General features: G+C 44.1%; 1 protein-coding gene across 1 annotated transcript; it reads right to left on the bottom strand.

Annotated features, from left to right (window-relative positions):
• Window positions 1-1,625: 1,625 nt before the first annotated feature.
• On the bottom strand, window positions 1,626-19,552 carry LOC117255663 (myelin and lymphocyte protein-like). The gene is made up of 4 exons (XM_033624791.2): window positions 19,300-19,552; window positions 6,900-7,067; window positions 5,245-5,370; window positions 1,626-2,477 (listed from the first exon to the last, which is right to left on the bottom strand). Exons 1-4 carry the CDS (start codon window positions 19,387-19,389, stop codon window positions 2,403-2,405), a joined length of 459 nt encoding a protein of 152 aa, XP_033480682.1. The 5' UTR covers window positions 19,390-19,552; the 3' UTR covers window positions 1,626-2,402.
• Between the last annotated feature and the right edge of the window lie 4,821 nt (window positions 19,553-24,373).

The raw sequence follows: 24,373 nt of genomic DNA, 5'->3' as shown, positions 1-24,373 counted from the left end.
CTCTGACTTCCTATACAGACTGAGGGCAGCTGGAAACAGTCCGACTCGTCTGCGGCTCTTTGTCACCGTCACCTGCTGCTGCCGCCTGATCTCGTCCACTCTCCAGGTGAGGCGCAGCTCATCTCCAACGAGCCTAGTGTCTCCCTCTCAGTGGTGTGTGAACTCTGACCTCTCTGCCCTCCTCGCTTCACCTGATGTCACTGCTGATGAAATATTCATAGGTGTCAACAGCCGGCATCACCTTCACCTGCCCCACCCCACCCACTGTTACCCTGGAGACGACACAACACAGCACATGATGTTGTGTTGTAGCAACAGTGTAATGGAGAGCAGTCAGGATTTACTCTCGTTCAGTCTGCCCAGAGTAGACGGCAGACTCACAAATCCATCAGCTGAAACTGAAGCAGCATTACCCAACATGCCTGATCTGGAGTCACTGGATTATTTACAGTCAATGTACACAAGTTTTAAACATCACAAAAGTTGAATTACCGCCCCGTGGCTGTACGCCTCCACGAGCACACCGTTAAAGCTGCAGTTACAGTCTGCATCTATGTCAGTGAAAACATGGATGCTTCACACACAGAAGATCTATACAATCAGCACAGTTTCAAGATTAGAGTCACCAATTCAGTATCTGACCAAATGTCTCCCCTTCTGTTCCTGAGATATGACGTTAAAACATGATGATGTCACAGTCAAGATGACCTTTGACCTTTTGACCTTCATTATTTTATCCTGTTAGACATTTGTGTCAAGTTTGGTCAGAATTAGTGAATGAATTCTTCAGTTATGGACAGAAACATGTTTGTGAGGTCACACTGACCTTTGACCACAAAAGTTCCTTGTTGAGTCCAGGTGGACGTTTGTGCTGAATTTCAAGAAATTCCTTAACAGAGTTCTTGAGTTATTGTGTTCACAAGCATGAGATAGACAAGGTCACGCTGACCTATGACCTCTGACCACCAAAGTCTGATCAGTTCATCTTTGTGTCCAAGTGGATGTTTGTGCCAAATTTAAGGGAATTTAAGAAATGCTTCTTAAAATCTGAATGAGGATAGTGATAGTGAGATACTGGCTCAGTGCTGAAACAAAACCAGCATCAGATGGACTGTATTCATAATCAATACACCACAATAATATAAATAACCAGCGCCAATTCATCAGCCAATGAGAATGTGTGTGTGGGCGGGGCATAAGCACATACAGCCAGCAGCAGCAGCAGTGACCCACCGTCTGACACCGGCACACCGTGAGGACAGAAACAGAGGGCTCTGTGGGGACGGAGCACCTGCTGCAGCAAGCCAACACTTGACCAGCGGACTTCACTACAAGCTGATTGGCTGTTGAAACAGGTGACGTGCTTTAAAACCAGCCGCCGGCCATTTGACCAGCTGAGTGTCAGGTGACATCATCAGCCGGCTTGAGTCGAGCTCAGACCGGCCAGTTCACACCGCTGACACTTTTCTCTGTGACGTTCTAAATCAGTTGCATCTCCTTGTGTATCTTTGGTCTGAACTGGACTTTGGAAACAAACATTTAAAGCTGTCGGTCAGTGAACGGCGAGCTGTCACACAAAGAACTCTTCTGCTAAAAAACAAAGATGTGAGTCACTTTTTCCTGTTTGTATTTATTTGAGGATTTTTCTATGAAAAGATCCTGAGTGTTCATCTGGAGCGGTTTGCTAATTAAAGTGACCAAAACACTTTCATTCAAATGTTTCAAACACATTTATTCATCCTCAGTGACGTCAACAGTCTCAAAAACATATAAAAACGAAGCATGAATGAAGTTATCAAGGCTTAGATTACAAAAACAAAAGTCTCAATATACAGCCTGGTTTAATTTCCTGCTTTGATCCATATTTAATTTGATCTTTTTGTTGAGAAAGTTATAAAAAAATACAGCCTGAATTCAGCCACATCAACATCTTTCTTTCATCAGCTGAGCAGAACAGGAAGACGGATCTGAAGGAAAGCCATAACAAAGGTACAGCAGTGAGGGCGCTCAGAGGAGGCAGAGCTCACAGAACATGTGGGGGTGGACAGAATAATTGAAACTGTCAGAAACAGCTCAGAAATAAAAACCAGTCTAATCAGCATTTTTGCTGGTGACTCTCACTGTGGATTCAGCGTCAGTCACGTGTGAGGCTGTAAACCTGCTGACACGCTCCGCAGCTTCTGTGGATCCGTCGACAGAACTGACGAAGCCTAAACTTCTTCACGCCATCACTTCAAATCCCTGAACCCCTCCTGTTTCATACAGCCGGACGCTGAGAGACGCTGCGGTGATACAGAATCCAAACGCCTCTGCAGTCAGCCTCCATCATCGTCAGCCCTCCCCTCATCTTCACGTCGGCGTGCTGCAGCTTCATGTTCAAGCTTCAAAAATCAGCTTTGTCTCTAGAAAGACTTCCATCGGATGGCAGACAGGATGGCGTGAATGAAGTAGAGGAGAGTCACCACGTACGAGAAGACCTGAAGAGACAAAGAGAAGATGTGGCTGGATGGAAGGTCGAGGTTCTTCCTCTGAGGACCAGGATAAACCAGGACAATCTGTGCCTGATGTCAGACACAACTGACATTTCCACCTTCACTCTGGCAGTGTGCTTCTGTTGTGGAGCAGGTTTGATTTTCCCTGACTGATCAATACAGACCAGCGTATCTGCCTGAATGGCTCTGCACCACTGGACAGTTGTCGTAGCCGGCAGATATACAGAGCTGCTGCTAAAGTTTAGAGAGTGACATTTACGTCACTGTGACGACCCACACAAACACAAACAAGTCAAGAGAGACTGATAAGACAGAGAACTGATGATGTCATTCAGGCTTCGATAAAATCATACTGTGAACAGTTTTTGTCAACTAGTAAATCTAGCACTGTGCATTCAGTGATATCAACCTTTAGACAAGGCTGGCAGCAGATTAAAAGCTAAGCTACACTAACCAGCTGCTGGCTGTAGCTTCACTTCAAAATGTTGACCTGCGTTGTGCTGTGAACAGACCAATGGGAGTTCAGAATGAACCTTTTAAGAGCCAATCAGAGGGTTTCGTCAGCTGGTTTAGAGCTGAGGAAGAAAACAGGATCTGATCCGCTTAACATGTAACGGTGAGGGCCGGGGAAACTGTTGTTAGGAGCGTAACCTGTCGCCCAGCGGCAGCAGCCACGTAACTGTCAGCTGACAAAACAAACAACGATGTCGGCCTGCAGGAGAAAAGCCGTGGTAGATTTCCTAGTTCAGCCACAGGATCCAGATTTCTCCTTAGTCATTAGTTCAAGGTTGACACAGCACGTTCAGCGTCATACTCATGTTTGGTCGTGTTGTTGAGCTAGTTTGTCTCTGTCAAGTAGCTGACTGTTAGCAAAGATACTGGATTGCTACAAGATGGCCCACCTACAATATCAATCAATCAATCAATCAATCAATTTTATTTATAAAGCCCAATATCACAAATCACAATTTGCCTCACAGGGCTTTACAGCATACGACATCCCTCTGTCCTTATGACCCTCACAGCTGATCAGGAAAAACTCCCCAAAAAACCCTTTAACGGGGAAAAAATGGTAGAAAGCTCAGGAAGAGCAATATCCTCCCATTGTATGACATGGTTTACATTTCCGGTCTCCTAAGTAGGCGTTGTCCCCTGTACCCCAATCAAAGACAAGTATCCCCAACCTCGCTTCTGTCAACATGTGTGTACCCTTACTGGCCGTAAGCTAAATAAATAAATGGCCCGTGAAGAAAATATTTTTTCCAGCGGATGTCTTAGTTACAACATGATTGAGCTAACTGGAGTAGTTTCATGTCGTAACCGACAACGGGAGGCTTTTAACAGATGACGTCCTGATGTTAGCTTTGTTAGCTGTCCCTGTCAGCTGCAGCCAATGATGCTTTCTAGACATCGTGATTTCCCAAAACTGAATAAATACCACACATAGCAACACAAAACTGCTTTGCTAGCTCAGTCATGTTGTAACTAAGATATCCGCTGGAAAAGATATTTTTAGTAATCCAGTATCTTTGGTGAAACTGCACTGATTTCAGCACCAGAGAGGAGACATCTGTTGCCAGATCTTGCGAGAGTGTGTTGTTGAGACAGAGACAGGTCTTGAACAAAGTAAATTTTCTCCTGATTTGTCCGTCTGAAATTTGCCATTTTGGTGTCGGGATGTTCTGAAGATATGTGGCTTGTGATAAATGGGTCCAATATCTGCTTCTGTGACTATGGGGCGAAAGAATCGGCCCTAATCTGTAATCACGTTCATTTCTCCCACTGAAGTCAATGGACTCAGGACTTGCTGTTAGTCTCCTAAAGGGATGTGGTGGTCGCCAACCCCACGTGACACTGATACAGGACACTGATACAGGACTCACAGTGGACCGTCTTGGTTTATCCACCGTCTTTGCCGTTAGTCACTCCCTCTACAGCAGGAAACAGCACTTCAAAATAAAAGCTCAGAGCCAGAAGTTCACTGCACATGTGTTTTTTTTTTTGTTATTGTTTTTTTACAAACACGTTTGTGAGTCACTTGTGGTCCCCACTTTTGGACCGCGACCCACCAGTTGGGAACCACTGTCTTAGTTGACACAACTGCCTGGATTAACAGTGACGTTCACAATCTGATTGTGTGTAAGCCTGAATGACATCATCAGTGCTCTGTCTTGTCATTCTCCCCTCACTTGTCTGTGGTCGTGGTGACCTTGTGGTGGTCCTAGCATATTTGGTGCCCATGGCGAGATTCCCCCTGGTGCCGCCTGGAGACGCATCATACTGCCATGAAAAGTGGCCTTTGGCGTCAGGTGCTGTCATAATCACTGTGACCACCAGAGGTCGCTGCTTAACGTTTAACATAAATAGAGTCGTAATAAGCTGCTGTCCCTGCTGGGCAGGACAGTCTCGGACAATATGGACTAAATTACAACCAACAACAAAACTCTCTGTTGGATATCAAGGTCGTATCTTCCACTCGACGCCTCGGCCTGGTGCACAAGGCAGATTATCATATGTGTGGGAGCAAATTACAAATCACAGGAGGACATGAACAGTACACGTCCTACCTGTGAATTATTCACTTTGTGTAATTCTCCGAGCTTTAGAAACAAAACGAGCCCAAACTCTGACACACACAGTCCGACTCCTCAAACAGAAATAATTCAGGTTTTTCGTTCTGCATTCTTACAACATGCAGCAGGTTATTATAAAGTACAAACGTGCACTCAGAGCAGGAAACAGTCTGACTCACCACTGCAGCGATGTCCAGCTTGTAGCTTTGGGAGCCAGTCCCATCGTCCATGCCCAGGGTCACTGTAGCCAAAGCCACTGAGGCGCTGAGGTAGAAGAAGGCCGCGATGCCGTGATACGCAAAGTCCTGACAGACGAGGAAGAGGAAGAGGAAGACAAGGGAAGAATGTGAGACACTGTCTGTGGTGAGAGGTCAGTAATGCACTGGCGCAGAGTCAAAACACACACTAACTTATTGTTACACAAAACTGGTGTGTCATGGTGTCGTGTTGCATTCACAGCGCCTGTTGTTCATAACAGAGGAAATCATGTTCTCTCTTTACTCTGACACGGGAGGAAAACGTGTCGGTGTCACAGCTGGTTCTTTTGTCTCGTTTGTTAAAGCAGTTTGGTGACGAGGTGACGAGGTGACCCGTTATCTGAGAATTCAGAATCAGAAGCTGAGAAGAAACAAAGTCATTTGGTCTTTTTCACAAATGGTCCAATCTCACAGCTGCACTGATTGTTGAGCTCAGTTCAGACCAAAGATTCACGACAAGACGAGTTGAAACAGGGAACGACTGTCAACGCTCCGCTCTGTCACGCTGTAACCTGCTGCTTCACACCAAGTCAGCGAGATGAAAGGGTGACCTCTGACTACCAAAGTCTAATCACTTCATATTTGCGTTCAATGTGTCAAATCTGAAGAAATTCCCTGAAGGCATTGTTGAGATATCGTGTTCACAAGAGCGGGACGTACTTGTGCAACAGATGGGCCGAGAACCCCAAAACATAACGCCTGCGGCTGTGTCTAAAGCCAGGTGACACCATCAGCCGGTACACACCGCCGACACTTTTCTCTGCGACGTTCTGGAACGGTTTCATCTCGTCACCAATCTTTGGTCTGAACTGGACTTTAGCTACGGGGTCTCCCAAGGGTCACAGCGAGATTTTTTTTGTCTTTGCATTTCCTTTCAGTACTTTTCCTCTTCGTTCCCTCAGAGTCATCTGTGTATTTCTGCTCAGCAGCTCCCAGCAGAACAGCCCAGTATTGATCAGCTTATTGAATATTACTTTGAGGTGGGTCATAAGTATCCTGATGTAGTTCGACTAACTCACAGTAGCTGATCCGTCCCTCCAGGGTTTCGCAGGATGTTTTAGGGATTGTTGCACCTACTGAAGGTTTAATTTCAAAATAGCTTCTTCACTAAAAACTGTGATGTATGTTCTTTTTTTCTGTTGCAATGAAATTGCAAAAATAGCTTTGATGCTGTCTCAGACTCAGAGCTTATTATATGAACATTCAATAGCACTGTCTGTTTGCTGTATGAATGTGGAGCCAAACCATGATGTTTTCTTCTAAACCTTTCTTAACCACATGCTTGTGTTGCACGAGGAAGTAAACACACATATACGAGGTGTTTTAGCCACACCGTAGGTTGTTTTGAATGTAAGCAGCAGAAACTGTACATTTCCTGTGAAACCAAAGTGTATTTTTAAAAGACACAATGCAGGTAACAAACGTAAATCGACACAGCATTCCAGAGCATTAACAACAGGCGCAGGAGGCCACCCAGCACGTCACATGGAGATGTGACAGTCCACTGACCAAACTGTGATATTTGATGAGTTGGGAGTGAGAACGTGTTGGCTAAAATGTGTGTGTGTGTGACTTACTGCTGCAGCCCAGCTGCCTTTGTTGCGATGCCCCCCGCAGGCGAACACCACCATCCAGATAAAAGTCAAGCTGAAGCAGAAGACGGAGACGAACATGACCCAGCCCTGAGGGTTCTGTGGCACCACCAGCGTGCACGCCACCAAGATCCAGACCAGGCCACCGAAGATCTGCGGGAACACCAGAGACTCATGAGCGGAGGCGGCGATACAGCTGACCAACATGCCCCTCCCCCCTTTTTGTGTGAGACAGAGATCAGTGGAGTCACTGATTATGTGATGTGTTGAATATGACTGCCTCTGCTCGCTGTCTTCACATGTTGGATGGCGTGTTTCATGGGCTCTGAGATTCATCACAAACTGAGGATCTCTTACTCACCATCTTGTTTCATACTCAAATGCAGGAGTGTAAATAGGGTTGTATTGGGGCCCATGGGGTGGGGGGGCCCACAGAGAGAGACTATATGTCGGGCAGAAAGCAGGTCCTCGTGAGTTATTTAAATTGTCACTTCACAAATGTGCCTGTGTTCAAAGAAAAACTCTGTTTATATTTATACACCTTTGAAAAGTGAACCCATCTCCATCAAGGCCTTATTTGTATTTATCTATTTTTGGTAAATAGCCAGCAGCAGCTTAACTAAAGGTATTATTCAATTCACTTTTATTTATAAATCCCAGTATCACAAATCACAATTTGCCTCAGAGGCTTTTACAGCTAATGTAACTGAATGATTTCTTGTTGTTAAACTACATTTTGTCAGTTTTATTTATCATTTAAAAAGTAAGAGTGTTTGTGACGTTTATCTCTGAGTTATTTTTATTCTTGATTCACATCGCCTCCTCTGTACCTCCTGGGTTTCCGTAGCTCCTCCTGTCTGCCTCTCACAGTGGCCTTTTGCACATCTGCAGGTAAGTCACATTGAAAAGTGCTGCTGTGCCACTTTAGTATTTACTCTGTAATCTTTGGTACATTGTTCACTGTTGTAGCTGCTGTTTTGTTTTGTTGTGACCTCTTACACGAGTTTTGTTCATTTAACTTTTTGCTGCCATTTGTGGTACAGCGAGGCGCCTTGTGTCACGTGATCAGCACAGCGCTGCAGTTTTAACGTCTGATTTCTGGTGTAAAATGTTGTTATTCTGTGTGTTCAGGAGCAGAGGTGCAGAACCAGGTGTCCAGAGGGCGATTAGTGTGTCATGTTGTCTTCTGCAGGAGGAATAAATGCTGGACAACAATATCTTCAAGTCATCATTTGCACATGCATGGTCCACACACGTTATACATCCCTCTGTCCTCGGACCCTCACAGCTGATCTGGAAAAACTCCCCAAAAAACCCTTTTACGAGGATTGAATGGTCGAAACCTCAGGAGGAGAAACTGAGGAGGGATCCCTCTGTTATAAAATGTGTGCTTACTCCCCATACACCATAAATGAAATATAAAAAACTACAATCATGATCATGTGACAATAAGATTTAATGGTAGCTAGTTAAGGCGTGTAGCAAGCAGGGGGCACAGGGGCCTGTTGTAACTACCTTACGCCTCTGCTCCAAAGTGAATTGTCCTGCTTTATGTGCACGCCGCCCCAGTCACTGCTATGTTTGTATTCACAGAGCTGTCATTGGTGAAATAGCTTCCTACTTATCGTCTCTTTTCAATATGAAATATGTTGCGTCATGTTGTGCCCAAAGTCAGAACTGATTTGAAAGGAAAAAGAAAAGCTTGTAGTTTCTCTGCACCCACAGCAGGGAACAATCTGCAAAATGATCTCAAGCTCCGTGACACGGTGACCTAAACGACTTTAAAACCACCGTGAAAATGATGTAGTCCAGGCTGTCTGTGTGCAGCTGTTTTATCTCACTCATATCGATGTGCTTTTATTTGTGAATTTCTATCTGTGGTTGAAATGTTGTGTTGTTGCTGTTCTGTGTCTCCCTTGTAAAGAGATTTTTGATTTCAATGGGACAAACCTGGTTAAATAAAGTAAGAGTCCAAAAGTCCCAAACTCAAAGAGATTCAGGTTAAATGGCACGGGACACTGGAGAGGCTTCAAAAATGATTTAACAGTTTGAAGTTATGTGTATGTGGACAATCGACAGGATGACACAACATGCAGCAGAAATATGCTCAGCATGTTTGAGTCCTGTTATCTCCGTCTGACTCCACTTAACTTTGATCTTCTGATCCTCATCAGCAACTGATGGATATCTTTAACTCTCTTGATGTTCATATCTTTGCACATTTTTAGACGTTGACGTTTAACACACCTCTCCACCTCCACTGCCGTCTGATTCACATGTTGTGTCTGGTCAGCTAACACGCTGCTAACAGCCAGGATCACAGAGTTCACAGAATATCAGTCTGTATGCTAACAGTTTCCCTGTGCTTCCAGTCTTTGTGCTAAGCTAGGCTAACCACATCCTGGACGTGTCTGCGAACACACAGAGATGAAACTGATTTCCATCTGGAACGACACAGAGAGCAAACAGATGCACCTAAATAACAACGTGTCCCTCTAACTGTAGCTGCTGGACAATCATAAGACGTCACCACAGCTTATATGTGCTCTTCTTTATGCCTTTTAAACTTTATTATAAAACATTTTAACCTGCTTTGACCTCTGTAGATGTTTTTCATTATTTTCTCTCAAGTATAAAATGTTACAGTGTCTGATGTTCAGATTCAGTATTTAATGAGGTAAACACATGCAACAGTGAAAACCTCAGGAGGCTTCGGTTTGTTCTGAATACTCTGTTTCAAACAAGACAAGCTGACGTCAGCTGGATGTCTTTATGGTCATCTGCTCCAGGAACGCTACTGCAAGTGTTACCTTAAGCCCCGTTCCCACTGAGCAGTTCAGTTCATAGTTTCTGTCTCCACAGTGTAAAGTTGTGGATGGTCCCAACAGAAGCGTTCCTTAGCGTCCCCATGTTTGGTCCCCCCTCTGTTGGGGTACCTAGCACACAGATGTGGTACTAAAAGGTGGAGCTAGAAACCCTGCAGTCTGATTGGTCAGTAGAGGACAGTCACTCTGGTTTTATGTAACCTCTGTTCATACATCAGTAAACTACAACTATAAAATGAAAGAGAAAAAAATAACTTCATTCACTGGGCCGACTGCCGGCAACTTTTAAGGTGGAACGTTAACTTGTAATGTTACTCAATGCATGAGTTGATGACGTGAATCCATCAGTCCATCTTTGTAAGTGGTGTGTCCCCCACCAGGAGAGTTTCAGTTTTAGTGCAGGTGAATCACAAATAAAACCAAAGCACATATTTTTCAGTGTACGTATGATAACACAGATTTATGTCACATTAATCATCTGACAACCTCTGAGATTTATCTGGTGACCATTTGGAAGGGCCTGACCCCTCGGTTGGGAACCAATGGGCTAAACTAGCTGACTGTTGTGATGTCATATATGATAACATATCCAACACATTCTCATCCCTGGTCATCACATATCGCCGCTTTGTCAGTGGACTTTTGCAACGACATGTAAGTGCTAGGTATCCTGCAGAATCTGCTGCTGACATTCCTGGACAGGATGTCAACAAAAGCATCATGGTTTGGCTCTATATTCATACAGGAAGCAAACAGCTGCCTTCCAGGTGAAGATCTGGTGCTTGTTGGACCCACACACCTCCGCTCCCGCCCACCCTCCTGTTACCAGCAGTGTTTCAAATTAACACCACCCAGCGGCATATCATACTGACACAACCGGTGCCGTCCAGCCGACCGGCAGCGTGTCACGTCACTGTGAAGGGTTCTGTCAGGCCACATTACAAACTGATGCCGCCCTGCGTCATATCATACCGCTGTGAATGGTGGCTTTTGGCGTCGCTGTCTGATGCTGAAATCACTGGGAACTGATTACTTCAGAGATACATCAGTCAGAGGGACCAGACTTTACTGCAACACTTTAACTACATCAAGCTGACCGTACTTTTGTCCTTTTGATTTAAGGAGGATTTGGAAAAGGCAAATTAATATTTCTCCTTATGTTTCCCCTTAACTGGTGAATCAGACAGCAGTGAGAGTTCAGGAGTTACTCAAGCAATGGTAATGTGTGTGGAGACATGAATATGAAACATATTGGGGCTGGAAGGGTTAATAACAGGCTTCTGATGAGGGAAGATGATGATGATGATGATGATGATGATGATGATGCACCTCTAACGTTAGCTAGGCAGCATGTTTATTTCTATCACTGACTAACCTGGTGGTTCCTTAAGGTTCATTTATTCTCCCTCAGCGTAAGAAAATAGATCCGTTTGTTTCAGATGTGTTTTTTTCTTGCCTTGGCATCAATATGCTGCCATGCTCACTACATGGCACAGAAAGTGTCAACAAGATAAGAGATAAGATAAGATAAGATAAGATAAGATAAGATACACCTTTATTGATCCCATAATTGAGAAATTCCAGTGTTACAGCAGTCAAGGAGAAAGAGTCAGATTAAAGATTTCAAAATTAAACTTAAAAAACTTAAATAACTAGGCATGCAAATAAGTACAAAAATCCAAGAGACAGCGATAAATAACAATAATAATAATAATGATAATGATAATAATAATAATGATAATGATAATAATAATGATAATGATAATGATAATAATAATAATAATAATGATAATAATAATGATAATGATAATGATAATGATAATAATAATAATAATAATAATAATAATAATGATAATAATAATAATGATAATGATAATGATAATAATAATGATAATGATAATAATAATAATAATAATGATAATAATAATGATAATGATAATGATAATAATAATGATAATGATAATGATAATAATAATAATAATAACAATAATAATAATAATGATAATGATAATAATAATAATAATAATGATAATAATAATGATAATGATAATGATAATAATAATGATAATGATAATAATAATAATAATAATGATAATAATAATAATAATAATAATAATAATAATAATGAAAAACATAGGGATAATAATGAGCAGTGGATAAAGGGAGCACATCTAGTGCAAGTGATTGTATGTGCAAAACAGCAGACAGCTGTGGTGTCAGTAAAGTGTCCATAGTGTCAGTAAAGTGTCCATAGTGTCCATAAAGTGCCCATAGTGTCAGTAAAGTGTCCATAGTGTCAGTAAAGCGTCCATAGTGTCAGTAAAGTGTCCATAGTGTCAGTAAAGTGTCCATAGTGTCAGTAAAGTGTCAGTAAAGTGTCCATAGTGTCCCTAAAGTGTCAGTAAAGTGTCCATAGTGTCAGTAAAGTGTAAGTAAAGTGTCCATAGTGTCAGTAAAGTGCCCATAGTGTCAGTAAAGTGTCAGTAAAGTGTCCATAGTGTCAGTAAAGTGTCCACAGTGTCAGTAAAGTGTCAGTAAAGTGTCCATAGTGTCAGTAAAGCGTCCATAGTGTCAGTAAAGTGTCCATAGTGTCAGTAAAGTGTCCCTAAAGTGTCAGTAAAGTGTCCATAGTGTCAGTAAAGCGTCCATAGTGTCAGTAAAGTGTCCATAGTGTCAGTAAAGTGTCAGTAAAGTGTCAGTAAAGTGTCCATAGTGTCAGTAAAGCGTCCATAGTGTCAGTAAAGTGTCAGTAAAGTGTCCATAGTGTCAGTAAAGCGTCCATAGTGTCAGTAAAGTGTCCATAGTGTCCCTAAAGTGTCCATAGTGTCAGTAAAGTGTCCATAGTGTCAGTAAAGTGTCAGTAAAGTGTCCATAGTGTCAGTAAAGTGTCAGTAAAGTGTCCATAGTGTCAGTAAAGTGCCCATAGTGTCAGTAAAGTGTCAGTAAAGTGTCCATAGTGTCAGTAAAGTGTCCACAGTGTCAGTAAAGTGTCAGTAAAGTGTCCATAGTGTCAGTAAAGCGTCCATAGTGTCAGTAAAGTGTCCATAGTGTCAGTAAAGTGTCAGTAAAGTGTCAGTAAAGTGTCCATAGTGTCAGTAAAGCGTCCATAGTGTCAGTAAAGTGTCAGTAAAGTGTCAGTAAAGTGTCCATAGTGTCAGTAAAGCGTCCATAGTGTCAGTAAAGTGTCCATAGTGTCAGTAAAGTGTCAGTAAAGTGTCCATAGTGTCAGTAAAGCGTCCATAGTGTCAGTAAAGTGTCCATAGTGTCAGTAAAGCGTCCATAGTGTCAGTAAAGTGTCAGTAAAGTGTCCATAGTGTCAGTAAAGCGTCCATAGTGTCAGTAAAGTGTCAGTAAAGTGTCCATAGTGTCAGTAAAGCATCCATAGTGTCAGTAAAGTGTCCATAGTGTCCCTAAAGTGTCCATAGTGTCAGTAAAGTGTCCATAGTGTCAGTAAAGTGTCAGTAAAGTGTCCATAGTGTCCCTAAAGTGTCAGTAAAGTGTCCATAGTGTCAGTAAAGTGTCAGTAAAGTGTCCATAGTGTCAGTAAAGTGCCCATAGTGTCAGTAAAGTGTCAGTAAAGTGTCAGTAAAGTGTCCATAGTGTCAGTAAAGTGTCCCTAAAGTGTCAGTAAAGTGTCCATAGTGTCAGTAAAGTGTCCCTAAAGTGTCAGTAAAGTGTCCATAGTGTCAGTAAAGTGTCCATAGTGTCAGTAAAGTGTCAGTAAAGTGTCCATAGTGTCAGTAAAGTGTCAGTAAAGTGTCCATAGTGTCAGTAGATTGTCAGTAAAGTGTCAGTAAAGTGTCCATAGTGTCAGTAAAGTGTCAGTAAAGTGTCCATAGTGTCAGTAAAGTGTCCCTAAAGTGTCAGTAAAGTGTCCATAGTGTCAGTAAAGTGTCCATAGTGTCAGTAAAGTGTCAGTAAAGTGTCAGTAAAGTGTCCATAGTGTCAGTAAAGTGTCAGTAAAGTGTCCATAGTGTCAGTAAAGTGTCCATGGTGTCCCTAAAGTGTCCATAGTGTCAGTAAAGTGTCCATAGTGTCAGTAAAGTGTCCATGGTGTCCCTAAAGTGTCCATAGTGTCAGTAAAGTGTCCATAGTGTCAGTAAAGTGTCCATGGTGTCCCTAAAGTGTCCATAGTGTCAGTAAAGTGTCCATAGTGTCAGTAAAGTGTCCATGGTGTCCCTAAAGTGTCCATAGTGTCAGTAAAGTGTCCATAGTGTCAGTAAAGTGTCCATAGTGTCAGTAAAGTGTCCATGGTGTCAATAAAGTGTCCATAGTGTCAATAAAGTGTCCATGGTGTCAATAAAGTGTCCATAGTGTCAGTAAAGTGTCCATAGTGTCCCTAAAGTGTCCATAGTGTCAGTAAAGTGTCCATAGTGTCAGTAAAGTGTCCATAGTGTCAATAAAGTGTCCATGGTGTCAGTAAAGTGTCCATAGTGTCCATAAAGTGTCCATAGTGTCAGTAAAGTGTCCATAGTGTCAATAAAGTGTCCATAGTGTCAATAAAGTGTCCATAGTGTCAGTAAAGTGTCCATAGTGTCAATAAAGTGTCCATAGTGTCAGTAAAGTGTCCATAGTGTCAGTAAAGTGTCCATAGTGTCAATAAAGTGTCCATAGTGTCCATAAAGTGTCCATAGTGTCAATAAAGTGTCCATAGTGTCAATAAAGTGTCCATAGTGTCAGTAAAGTGTCCATAGTGTCAATAAAGTGTCCATAGTGTCCATAAAGTGTCCATAGTGTCAATAAAGTGTCCATAGTGTCAGTAAAGTGTCCATAGTGTCAATAAAGTGTCCATAGTGTCAATAAAGTGTCCATAGTGTCAATAAAGTGTCCATAGTGTCAGTAAAGTGTCCATAGTGTCCATAAAGTGTCCATAGTGTCAGTAAAGTGTCCATAGTGTTAATAAAGTGTCCATGGTGTCAATAAAGTGTCCATGGTGTCAGTAAAGTGTCCATAGTGTCAATAAAGTGTCCATAGTGTCAATAAAGTGTCCATGGTGTCAGTAAAGTGTCCATAGTGTCCATAAAGTGTCCATAGTGTCAGTAAAGTGTCCATAGTGTCAATAAAGTGTCCATAGTGTCAATAAAGTGTCCATAGTGTCCATAAAGTGTCCATAGTGTCAATAAAGTGTCCATAGTGTCAGTAAAGTGTCCATAGTGTCAATAAAGTGTCCATAGTGTCCATAAAGTGTCCATAGTGTCCATAAAGTGTCCATAGTGTCAGTAAAGTGTCCATAGTGTCCATAAAGTGTCCATAGTGTCAGTAAAGTGTCCATAGTGTCAGTAAAGTGTCCATAGTGTCAGTAAAGTGTCCATAGTGTCCATAAAGTGTCCATAGTGTCAGTAAAGTGTCCATAGTGTCAATAAAGTGTCCATAGTGTCAGTAAAGTGTCCATAGTGTCAGTAAAGTGTCCATAGTGTCCATAAAGTGTCCATAGTGTCAGTAAAGTGTCCATAGTGTCAATAAAGTGTCCATAGTGTCAGTAAAGTGTCCATAGTGTCCATAAAGTGTCCATAGTGTCAGTAAAGTGTCCATAGTGTCAATAAAGTGTCCATAGTGTCCATAAAGTGTCCATAGTGTCAGTAAAGTGTCCATAGTGTCAGTAAAGTGTCCATAGTGTCCATAAAGTGTCCATAGTGTCAATAAAGTGTCCATAGTGTCAATAAAGTGTCCATAGTGTCAGTAAAGTGTCCATAGTGTCAATAAAGTGTCCATAGTGTCAATAAAGTGTCCATAGTGTCAGTAAAGTGTCCATAGTGTCCATAAAGTGTCCATAGTGTCAATAAAGTGTCCATAGTGTCAGTAAAGTGTCCATAGTGTCAATAAAGTGTCCATAGTGTCAGTAAAGTGTCCATAGTGTCCATAAAGTGTCCATAGTGTCAATAAAGTGTCCATAGTGTCAATAAAGTGTCCATAGTGTCAGTAAAGTGTCCATAGTGTCAATAAAGTGTCCATAGTGTCAATAAAGTGTCCATAGTGTCAGTAAAGTGTCCATAGTGTCAATAAAGTGTCCATAGTGCAGTTTACTGAGAGCAGTGCTGGTTATGTAGCCTGACAGCAGCAGGCAGGAAGGACCTGCGATAGAGTTCCTTCACACACTTTGGGTGAATCAGTCTATCGCTGAAGGAGCTCTCCAGAGCTTTTATCTCCTCCTGCAGAGGATGGGAGTCATTAGTTCTCAGAGATGTCATCCTCCTATCTGCAGCCGAGACGCTGCTGCCCCAGCAGACCACTCCGTAAAAGATGGCTGATGCCACCACAGTGTCAAAGAAGGTCACTCCAAAAGACCTGAGCTGCCTCAGCAGGTAGAGTCTGCTGTGGCCTTTCCTGTACAGTGCTGTTATGTGATCAGTCCAGTCCAGTTTATTGTTAAGATGAACACCCAGGTACTGATAAGATGTCACCATCTCAGTGTCCTAACAAGGTGCAGGAAACCCAAAATATGATGGACGCAGGGTCTCAGGAGGTTAAAGATGATCAGAGCGCGTCTCTTTAACTGTTCGTTAGCTGTCGGATGTGTTCCCATCATTTTGCCTATCCTGTATTTCCAGCACAGAGCAGGGCGTCGCCGCCTCCGTTCACTCTACACCTCTGATGATTGACAGGCTGCATTATTCATGGAGCTCCACCAGACTCCACCTGCTCACACACTCTCTGTTTCTGTGTGAGTGTTGGTTTCACAACGTCACGTCTGTATTGCAATGAATTGTGGGTTATTAAATCAGTTAAGTCTGCACCCTAAGTGGACTTTCTGAAAGTCTGCACAGAGTCTGCTTGAGGCCCCTGTGGACTGGATGAACTGTGGATTTGGAGCCGTCAGCACTCCCAGACTTCTCGAGTTGGTGACATCCGGACATTTGGATTCAGCCATAAAGCTGTGCTGAGGTGAAATGAAGAGCACTTCCTGGTTCAGAGTTCATCTCTTTTTCTTATTCAAACTTCCTGTGTCTGCGACACACCAAAGGGTCAGCCCAAACCTTTATATCTGTGCACAGTGTTTCTCTAACGTGTGTAATCACTCTTGTCACAACATGAGACAATAGAGACAGAATAAAATAGGACGGTTAGCTTTCATGATCCTGTCTGCATATTCATTTTTTCCTCTTATCTTTCAGTGGTAGGTCTTCTTCGCTGGTGCTTTGCTGTCATTTGCTTCATACCATAAAGCGATCCATCGTCACGGCGTTCTCCTTCCAACTCTTATCGTCCCTCACACTGGCTGCCGATCAGGGCTTGGATGTGTCACACACTTATTGAGCCTTAAGCTCCGCCTCCAGGGGTGACTGCAAAACGAACCTGTGCTTTCTCTCAGCCAGCTTTTTCATGTGAAGCCATCAAAGAATGGAACAGGCTTCCTGACGCTTTGAGAAATACCACGTTATCGCAGTTTCTCCCGTGAAATGAAAAAGATGATTTTAAGCAGTCAGTCTCGTCAGCACTGATCTCAGACAGATGTTACAGGTTACCTCAGCAGGTACACAGATGTTACATGTTTCCCTCGTGGGTGCATGTGCTGCTAACTTTGCCACGTGTCACGTATTTATTGTATATTTCTTACTGTGCAGCCTGTGTCTGCCATGTTTGTTGTGTGAGGCAGAGAAACTGTTAACTGTCACTGAAATATTGTATTTCCACCATGTGATGTGCGCTCACTGTCTTGTTGCGTATATGAGGCAGTAACCTGCTCACTGTATAAGGTCGTTACTGTACATTTCATATTGTTGTCTGTACCGTGCAGTGTGAACTTACTGTAAGGCGCCTGCACTGGTAACCTGGGGTCTCATTTGTACAACAGCTCCAAACTAAAAATGTCATCCGGACAAAAGTCAAAAATGGCTTTTGCGTGGGAAGTGGAAGTTTGCCTCTTTCAGGCCTCGCTTTGTGTTTATAAATGAGACCCTCTGTCACTTTACAAGGTAAGCTACGGTGTTTTTATTAGATTGTATTTTGTACCGTCTGGCGTGTGTGTACTGCTTCTATCATGGTAGGCTCGTGGCTTTGCTGTAGTCTGTATCGCACCTTGAGTTTTATTTCTTTCATTGCATTATGTGAAGGACTACAGATGGAAATAAGCGTATTGCTAAATCTGCTGCAACCATGTTTTCATTTCATGTAAATGATTAGTGTCATTGCACGCTGTCCTTTTAGGAACCAAATAAACTAAACTGATCATTCTCACGCTCAAACAGTGACAGACAGGTTCACTGTGAAGGTTTTTTACATTAAATGACATTGAATAACATTTTTTAGCTGTAGTTTGCCTCTTAATCAGGAAATGGGAGCAGCAACATACTGAAATTATCATCAAACATTCATTCATAACTGTATGTATGGGCGCAGTTGAATATTGCAATAATAATGTGTGGTTATCACAAAATCCCACAGCACACTGCTGGAGAAGCACTGTAGCTATCAAACCTCAGCTCAACACTTTATATTTCTATAGTTCAATGACATTTAAAGAACTTGATGTGCTTGTTGTTTTTATGTTCATATGACACAGAATGAAACACTCCAACAACAAAACAGTTCACCTGACACAGAGTTCCTGTCAGACATGTGACACATTTATTTAGTGTCTGATGAACTCAAAACTTTTCTCTCACTGTGTTGGACTAAACTAAACGTTTGGAGCCGTTTCTAAAATATCTGAAGTGAGTGAGTGAACTGGGTTTTACAGTGTTGATGGATTGTTGCACACTCTCACTACTGTTCATTGTTTTAAGCAGCTTTGTTGTTATGACGTGTCGGATCATCAGTTCAAAATGTGCCTTACTGTTATGTGCCTTCATGTGCTCTGGTGTGTCTCTTTATAAGTGTGTGTGTGTGTCTTTTACACGCAACAAGAATTGTACGCTGCTCAAACAGATTTGTTCGAGAAACATGACATGATGATGAAGACTTTAAAGGCCTCAGATTCTGTTCACACGTCACATTTAACTGTTGCCTTTCTGTCTTGTCTTTGTCTTACACCACAGATTGCTCCTTCATGACATTTCACTTTTAAATATGTGTCAAGGGACGGTAAGGCCGAGTCTTCACTGTCTGACACTGAGTTGGCAGCAGCATCATGGCTCAGTGAGACATCAGGCAATAATCTGATGACAACAATATCAATGCTGAAGGTTTTCTCAACCAAGAGGAGAAATGTGGTGAAATAACTCCTGACTTGTTCTCTGCAGAGTTTCTTCTTTCAGGAAATAAAAACTGTGAATCAGAATCTGTGTGAAAGGAGAGAAATATTCAGAGGGAATTTAGATTTAGGTTTCCTTTTCTTCAATAAGATTTTTGAGGATTTACATGGAGTCGTTTGTTGAAAAGCAGCTGCTGATGTGAATAAACGTGTCCATCAGTCAGCAACAGGTTCACTATCAGCTGCTCTCAGCTGTCATCAGTGTTCAGGACACAACAGTCAGACTTTATGTTCAGTTTACGAGTTTAAACTCGTTATACGGGATGTTCTCCTGAGTGCGTAAAAGCTGCGTAAACGTGACCGCACCGAGACAAACAGTCATGTAAAGCAGATTAAACCGTGTGGTGCAGCTGGAGCTGCTGTTTCTTACCAGCTCAGGCAGGTAGAGGATGTCGGGGATGGTCGTGCATATTCCGATCCCGCTGGGGAGGTTCCCCATGGTGGCAGTGTTGGAGGCCATCCTGCTGCTGCTGCTGCTGCTGCTGCTCGGACTGAAGACTGGGACTCGGAGCTGCTGCGGTTAAAACCAGGAGGAGCCGACCGGAAAAACCGGAATCTCCATCAGCCGAGCGGAGAGACACACCCGGCGGCCCGCACACACCGGAGCTGCTGCTCAGAGTGGCGGTGAGCCCGCTGAGCTGCGCCGGAAGTTCAGAGTGAGACAGACTTATCAGTGTTTGACCAGCGTGACTCATTTATCACCATGACAACCTGCAGCTCTGCATCATCAATAACAGTAATTACGCTGTGATGATGTCAAAGTGATAGTGGTTCTTCCTGAGTTTTGTTTTTGTTTTTGATTCTTGTAGATTTCACGTCAATCAAAATTAATTGTTTTATCAAACCCATGCTGACACGGGGAGAACATGTCAGAGCACCTGGAGGAAACCCATGCTGACACAGGGAGAACATGTGGGAGCACCTGGAGGAAACCCATGCTGACACGGGGAGAACATGTCAGAGCACCTGGAGGAAACCCACGCTGACACAGGGAGAACATGTTGGAGCACCTGGAGGAAACCCACGCTGACACGAGGAGAACATGTCGGAGCACCTGGAGGAAACCCACGCTGACACGAGGAGAACATGTCGGAGCACCTGGAGGAAACCCACGCTGACACGGGGAGAACATGTCGGAGCACCTGGAGGAAACCCACGCTGACACGGGGAGAACATGTCGGAGCACCTGGAGGAAACCCACGCTGACACGGGGAGAACATGTCGGAGCACCTGGAGGAAACCCACGCTGACACGGGGAGAACATGTCGGAGCACCTGGAGGAAACCCACGCTGACACAGGGAGAACATGTCGGAGCACCTGGAGGAAACCCACGCTGACACGAGGAGAACATGTGGGAGCACCTGGAGGAAACCCACGCTGACACAGGGAGAACATGTTGGAGCACCTGGAGGAAACCCACGCTGACACGAGGAGAACATGTCGGAGCACCTGGAGGAAACCCACGCTGACACAGGGAGAACATGTTGGAGCACCTGGAGGAAACCCACGCTGACACGAGGAGAACATGTCGGAGCACCTGGAGGAAACCCACGCTGACATGGGCAGAACATGTCGGAGCACCTGGAGGAAACCCACGCTGACACGGGGAGAACATGTCAGAGCACCTGGAGGAAACCCACGCTGACAAGGGGAGAACATGTCGGAGCACCTGGAGGAAACCCACGCTGACACGGGGAGAACATGTCAGAGCACCTGGAGGAAACCCACGCTGACACAGGGAGAACATGTGGGAGCACCTGGAGGAAACCCACGCTGACACGGGGAGAACATGTCAGAGCACCTGGAGGAAACCCACGCTGACACGGGGAGAACATGTGGGAGCACCTGGAGGAAACCCACGCTGACATGGGCAGAACATGTCGGAGCACCTGGAGGAAACCCACGCTGACACGGGGAGAACATGTCAGAGCACCTGGAGGAAACCCACGCTGACAAGGGGAGAACATGTCAGAGCACCTGGAGGAAACCCACGCTGACACAGGGAGAACATGTGGGAGCACCTGGAGGAAACCCACGCTGACACGGGGAGAACATGTCAGAGCACCTGGAGGAAACCCACGCTGACACGGGGAGAACATGTGGGAGCACCTGGAGGAAACCCACGCTGACACGGGGAGAACATGTGGGAGCACCTGGAGGAAACCCACGCTGACACGGGGAGAACATGTGGGAGCACCTGGAGGAAACCCACGCTGACACGGGGAGAACATGTGGGAGCACCTGGAGGAAACCCACGCTGACACGGGGAGAACATGTGGGAGCACCTGGAGGAAACCCACGCTGACACGGGGAGAACATGTGGGAGCACCTGGAGGAAACCCACGCCGACACGGGGAGAACATGTCAGAGCACCTGGAGGAAACCCACGCTGACACGGGGAGAACATGTCAGAGCACCTGGAGGAAACCCACGCTGACACAGGGAGAACATGTGGGAGCACCTGGAGGAAACCCACGCTGACGCAGGGAGAACATGTCGGAGCACCTGGAGGAAACCCACGCTGACACAGGTAGAACATGTCAGAGCACCTGGAGGAAACCCACGCTGACGCAGGGAGAATATGTCAGAGCACCTGGAGGAAACCCACGCTGACGCAGGGAGAATATGTCAGAGCACCTGGAGGAAACCCACGCTGACACAGGCAGAACATGTCAGAGCACCTGGAGGAAACCCACGCTGACACAGGCAGAACATGTCAGAGCACCTGGAGGAAACCCACGCTGACACAGGGAGAACATGTCAGAGCACCTGGAGGAAACCCACGCCGACACGGGGAGAACATGTCAGAGCACCTGGAAGAAACCCACGCTGACACGGGGAGAACATGTCAGAGCACCTGGAGGAAACCCACGCTGACACAGGGAGAACATGTGGGAGCACCTGGAGGAAAACCACGCTTTATACTGTGACATGTTTCTTGTGTGTCACATGCGTTTAACAGAAAACCATTTTCGGCTGTTATCAACTCTCAGCACCATCATATTAGCAATTAACTGCTCACTGTTGTTCATACATACATGCTCTTTATTTCACTTTTTGTGTCACACTCTAACACCACCAGTGACTCCTCATGCCTGCCAGCTCGGTCCGTCACAACGTGTCGACCGCTGATATGTTTACATCTTTCTATTTCATTCTTCTAATTCTTATTTTCAGTTTTTTAGCTCAACCTGAAAAGTTCACCTCATGTCAGGACACATAATGTTTGTAAAGAGATTAATAACGTGAATCAGATCTGCGGTCCATCTTGTGACTGAAGACAAAATCTAACTGTTGGATGTTTTTCTCCTTTGATGGAGCTAGGCTAACAGTTTCCCTCTGCTTCCAGTCTTTGTGCTAAGCTAACCGGAGACAACAGGCCAACAGGATTTCCCAGAACATCCACGTTATCATGAGACAGCATGTTTAGCTGAAATATAAGACACCTTGATATTTTTGATGTGGTAACACCTGATCTCAGGTCGGCAGCCTTCCACACCTCACACTGTAAACAACAGATCCATGGAAACAACAAGCAGCTTGTTTGGCAGCCGAGCTGTCGGACAAACACCTCAGATAATCGCCCAGCTGGATCTGGTTTCCTGCCGCTGTCATCCGATCTCGCTGCCCGGAAAACCTACTCCTGATAGAGACAACAGTCTGTGGACACGAGTCCGAGGAGACGAGGACTCCTGGAGACAAAACCAGGAACCAGAACTCCTCTGCTGTTTCTTCAAACTACAAATCCTCTTCAACACAACAACGAGACTGAACCTGTCAGCTGTTCCACTTCTTTCTTTCAGTAAGTTTTCCTCAGTCATCACAAGCAAACGCTCACATGAGATATATTCACAACCAAAAATGAATCACACGTTTTTACATTTGTATTGGCATTGTTCCACCATTTAACCCCAACAACAGAAATACACGTCTTATAATCTCTTTTTACAAATACCATCAAATCATACTTGCTCTCCTGAACTAAAAAAAACTTTTGTACACAGTCTGGGAGTGACTTCATTTTTGCTTGAATCATCAAAATTATAAAATCATTAAATTTAATGGTTTGGGAATTTAAAAACAGCGCATTAGTGTGATCAGAGTAACCAGCCTTATTAATAATTCATATGGTTTGTTTTTGTGGTCAGACTATTGAATCATTGAGTCACTAAAGAGGCTGACTCCACTAGGGCTGGGCGATAATCGAAAATTAATCAAAACCGACATTCAGAACCTCTAACCGACGTAGTCTTGCTCGTGTTGGTCATTTCTTCTTTTTCATAAATTCTGTTAATACCTTCCCCACTGTGTGTGTGTGTGTTCATGTACTGTCCCCTTAAAAATGTACTGCGTGTGTCGTCATGTGACTGCGCCCCGTCCAGTCCGCGACGCGGAAGCAACATGGAGGAGAACTCCGGTCTCCCTCCGAAGTCGTCGAAATCCAGGCAGTGACTTGTGGCATCAGAAACCAACGAAAAAGACATCCTTTAACGTCAACATGATACGTGGCCAGTTGCCATCATAGTTTAACGGTGCCTGGTGGCATCAGGGGCAAACGCAGCGGGACAAGGACAAAAGTTAAGACGGTGAAAGTCTGAGTGGGGCAGGTGGAGGGGTGGTGGATGGGTCCAACTAACAACGACTTTCACCCAGGGTGGTGTTCGCGTCCTGTAAGATTGTAAAGCCAAACCCTGTTCTTCTTTCCTAATCCCAACAATGTGTTGTGTTGTTAAAGGAAAAAAACATCAAGTTACGGTGTTGTACCGACGTAGTGCTTTTATTTCATGTGTGTCTGACTGTGGATGGTGGAGCTGCTGAATGGATTTGTGATGTTGTTTGTTAGTTGCAGCGGTGGCTGTTAGCAGCTAGCTCCGCTCGCAGCCTTCACAGCTTCACCCCGCAGGACTCCACTCAGTCCGGACTGGAGAAGGTTTGTGGGTTGATGGTGTTTGACAGGCAGGTAGGAGGCTCAGTTATCTGTGAGTGTAGCTGTGCTGTAAGTAAACAGTCTGAACTCAGATCAGTTTTCTCTGACAGAGATGAAAGTTTAGTTTGAATCACCAACTCTGTGAGAGGACACCAGTTTAAACCTCCAGACTAACATGTTGCACATGAAGAAACAAGTTATGTTTCTGCTTCTTAACAGTCACATGGATAAGTCAGAGTTTACAATGAACCTGGGGACAAATCCTAGTTGGCTCACATTAGTTATTTGTTGAGAGCATAAATAGAGAGATGTTGAGCTTTTCAGATGATGATCAGTAAGTGTGTGCTCGTAGATCAGCCCTTAAACCTGTCACACACTGCTGGAGACATGACACACACATTATTTTATACAACCTGACACCTTGAGTCTGATTTATGATCCATGAATCAGACTCACTGGATTAGTTTAAAGATAATAAACCTACAGAAAACAGAATGACTAAAAGTTGACTTTGAA

The sequence above is a fragment of the Epinephelus lanceolatus genome, chromosome 3 (genome assembly GCF_041903045.1).
Source record: "Epinephelus lanceolatus isolate andai-2023 chromosome 3, ASM4190304v1, whole genome shotgun sequence".
NCBI lineage: Eukaryota > Metazoa > Chordata > Actinopteri > Perciformes > Serranidae > Epinephelus > Epinephelus lanceolatus.
The sequence above is the reverse complement of the archived record's forward strand: the minus strand, read 5'-3'. Positions and strand labels throughout refer to the sequence as shown.